Source organism: Temnothorax curvispinosus, unplaced genomic scaffold, assembly GCF_003070985.1.
Source record: "Temnothorax curvispinosus isolate PA1 unplaced genomic scaffold, ASM307098v1 QBEX01007497.1, whole genome shotgun sequence".
Lineage (NCBI taxonomy): Eukaryota > Metazoa > Arthropoda > Insecta > Hymenoptera > Formicidae > Temnothorax > Temnothorax curvispinosus.
Window position 1 is genome coordinate 1 of NW_020217277.1, and position 3,193 is coordinate 3,193.

A 3,193-nucleotide genomic window follows, 5' to 3' on the forward strand; every position below is an offset into this window, starting at 1 on the left:
TGAGGGATGTTCGAAAGATTGCACCGCGTGATAAATTACAGTAATAAGATATAAAATTTCTTATATTTCTTTACATCTGTATGTCTTATAGTTATTAATTCGTCAATTATTATAAACACGATCAGATATATTTAGATTAACATGATTATTTTTATTCAATACCTATCTATTGGCTTCATTCAGTAAATACTGCCTGCACTCTGCTTCTCTGAGCAAGAAACGCACCGCATCTTCTTATTGAGGTAGGCATTGATTTACTAACGTTTTGAGATGCCTCAGTTCCGGTAGTACTACTCCGGAAGCGCATTGACTACTTAACGGACAGTAAACCAGCATGGAATACGCCTCCACCAGGGCGTTTACTAATTCGATATTGCGGCTCTGTTGAAGCGCAAATGAAGCAATCGTCGATAAGTGCGTCGCTATTACTGCAATTAACAATAATTCAGTATGGAAATACATGTAGCAAAAAAATGCAGATATAAAAAGCAATTTCTTATTAAAGTTGAAATTGAGTTTGTATTTCGTTCTTTATATGTTCAAGAGTTTATCTTTCAAGTTACATGAAGAACGTATATTAGAAAGGATAACGTACTGTCTTCTATGTAGTTTTGTGGACAGGTGGGAGCGATGACCGCGAACGTGGATACTAACGAAGTTGCCAAAATCGGAGAGAGTTCCAGAAGATCCTTCATGATCATTTTCAACGTTAAACGTGCTTTATCACGTGCTTCCCTCACCTTGCACTCTATTATACGGCCTAGGGTGGAGATTGCTGTATAATGGAATCTAACTTGTGAGCGTTTTTAATTCCGACGATACCATCCGTGACTATTACTATATCTGAAAATGTTCCTTTCTCTGTATTCTCCATAATACTATTGCATAGCATTAGGTAAATGATTAAATATATCATAAATTGTGAACTCACGTGCACAGCTTTGCTCAGGTAAAAGTGTCAAAAAGCCAGCATCCCGTATCTCAACATATTTACAAAACTAGCTTCGGGCGAAACCATGGAGATATTACAATTATTTTTGTTCAAGCAGTTGCTACTTTCCTCAAAAAGCCTCCCTACCAAACCCTCGCTCTCTGCCCTTAAATTTTCTAATTGTTGATTAGCTATGGCTGTGACGGTCGCTACTCTCTCCTCTAACAGGTACAACTGTTTCTCTACGTATTGTGTGAGAGAATTCACGTTATCCGCAGTGATCAGCCATCGTACTAGTACTTGTTGCGCCAGGCTTGTAAAGAACGGCGTATGAGCTATCACAGTCAGATAAATTTCAGGCTGCATCACACACCTGCTGTCTGGTATCGTAAACTACGGACATACGGTGAATTAAGAATCTTTCTATTTTACATGCATTAGCAACATATCAAGAAAAGAATACTTACTGGTTTAGTTATACCTTCAAGACATTGTTTCGTCACCAGATACACCTCATCAATGACAATCTCACCGCTTTGTACATCCTAAAGAAACATTAATTTTATTTACTGACTGACGCCGCTACAAAAGTTAGAATATTTGACAACAAAAGTATTAATTTCGTAATACTTACAACAGTGGCAAGCGACGGACTTAAATCTAAGCTAAAGACCATCCTATATTTGTGCGCCAGAAATACAATCGATGTCGTCAAAACAACTTTATAAAGGAATTGGTGGCTGGTATCTATAGACCATGCAACAGGCTCATCCTTCAGCAGCACCGATACTATATACTTCCAGCTCCGGTTCCTCCTTATTCTTTATATTCGGGCATTGTGTACTTATCACAGAGTCCAAATGCTCCAGCAGCCATTGAGCTTTCACATTGCGAGAGATGGGAAAGCCCTTCTTCATTAACAGAAAGATAGTTCCGCTTCTAGCACGGTTCTATCCTATACAAAAGAAAACTACAGTTAACAAAAGCAGTAATTACTACAATAATTCTATATCACGCTTGTTTTTAGCATATTGCGACTGCTTTGAACAATGGGATGAAAAGCATTCCGTTAAAAATCGTAATTATCACATTTAATGTGATTAAAATTAAATTAATTATATTACTTGAAAATTGTCGTTAAAATCGTAAGATACCTATATTTTTGCACGTGAAATGTAGCCAGGTATTAGGCATAAACAAATCTGATAAATAAATTAAAAATAGGTTAAGCACGTTTCCCGTGTTGATGAACTATTACGTAATGCGTTCCGAAACCACCACATATTTTACGTCTCACCCCCACTCTCCGGCAGCTAAACGATGTACAGTTTTTCGCTTTTTTTAGCGAAACCGTGATCTAACAAATGTTTTAATTAGTATATTGAGAACTAACAAACGATTCCGCATCGATTGACCACGGTTTGAACCAAAAATTGTAAAGAATTCTATATTTACCGGCTAAATTAACACTAAAAATTGTTTTCGTGATTACGTAAAAACTATTAACTAACAAACGTTTTAATTAGTCTAACAATCAATAACAAACAACTAACAATCGATTCGTAAAAAAAAATGTTATAAGTCGAAATTGTCCGGCTAACTTCTATGAGGTTAAAAGTAGAGGGGATAATGTTGGTACTAAAGAAAATCCCTAGGCAATACAATTTAATTTTTGTAGATTATTAGCACTGCGTAAGTAGTAATATGTTAGATAGAGGGTGCATTCGGGGAGACGCTATTAACGCTATAAACGCAAACGCTATGAACTTCGTTCGAAGAGCCAATAGCGCGACAGCGATAGCAAGCTCCCCGAACGCAGCTCCAATTTCACCAACCACAGTTAGCTTAACCGACGGTTAAAGTTAGCAGGATTGACTAATAGAAAGCAGGGTGGATTCATTTCTATTGGTCAATTCTGTTAACTTTAACCATCGGTTAAACTAACTGTGGTTGGTGAAATTGGCCCTTAAGCGCCAATAGTATTTCGTGCCTCACCTCGAAAATAATAGCGAAAATAGCGCGAGTGATGACGTCACGCTGCCTTTACAGTGACGTCATCATCGTATATCACAGCGCCACAAAGCGTCTCCTCGAACAATTTTGGACGATAATTGTGCTAATAGCGTGCTCCCCGAATGCACCCAGAGAAAGCCTTTTTCAAAATATACGCGCACGAATACAAAATGATCAAACCTTTTTGACACATGCGTGATAATGAAAGGACAGGTATGTTTTTCCACTTCCTGCAAATCCGTCTATAAA

General features: G+C 37.6%; 1 protein-coding gene across 2 annotated transcripts; it reads right to left on the minus strand.

The window, feature by feature from the left end:
* Positions 1–10: 10 nt before the first annotated feature.
* On the minus strand, positions 11–2,331 carry LOC112457076 (KICSTOR complex protein SZT2-like). 2 transcript variants are annotated; one of them, XM_025019951.1, is made up of 6 exons: positions 2,086–2,331; positions 1,566–1,886; positions 1,399–1,476; positions 932–1,324; positions 596–760; positions 11–428 (listed from the first exon to the last, which is right to left on the minus strand). In XM_025019951.1, the coding sequence occupies exons 2-4, from the start codon at positions 1,605–1,607 to the stop codon at positions 959–961; spliced, it is 486 nt and encodes a 161-aa protein (XP_024875719.1). In that variant the 5' UTR covers positions 1,608–1,886; positions 2,086–2,331; the 3' UTR covers positions 11–428; positions 596–760; positions 932–958. The 2 variants fall into 2 exon arrangements, with proteins under 2 accessions (XP_024875719.1, XP_024875718.1); XM_025019950.1 differs by having other exon boundaries at positions 596–843.
* Between the last annotated feature and the right edge of the window lie 862 nt (positions 2,332–3,193).

What these genes read in the sequence shown, in the direction of transcription:
- LOC112457076 (XM_025019951.1), bottom strand. Translation starts at nt 1,607, where the DNA reads ATGGTCTTTAGCTTAGATTTAAGTCCGTCGCTTGCCACTGTT. An exon ending in GTCCGTCGCTTGCCACTGTT is followed by an intron (nt 1,477 to 1,565) that starts GTAAGTATTACG and finishes ATGTTTCTTTAG; the next exon opens with GATGTACAAAGCGGTGAGAT. An exon ending in TTGAAGGTATAACTAAACCA is followed by an intron (nt 1,325 to 1,398) that starts GTAAGTATTCTT and finishes GTATGTCCGTAG; the next exon opens with TTTACGATACCAGACAGCAG.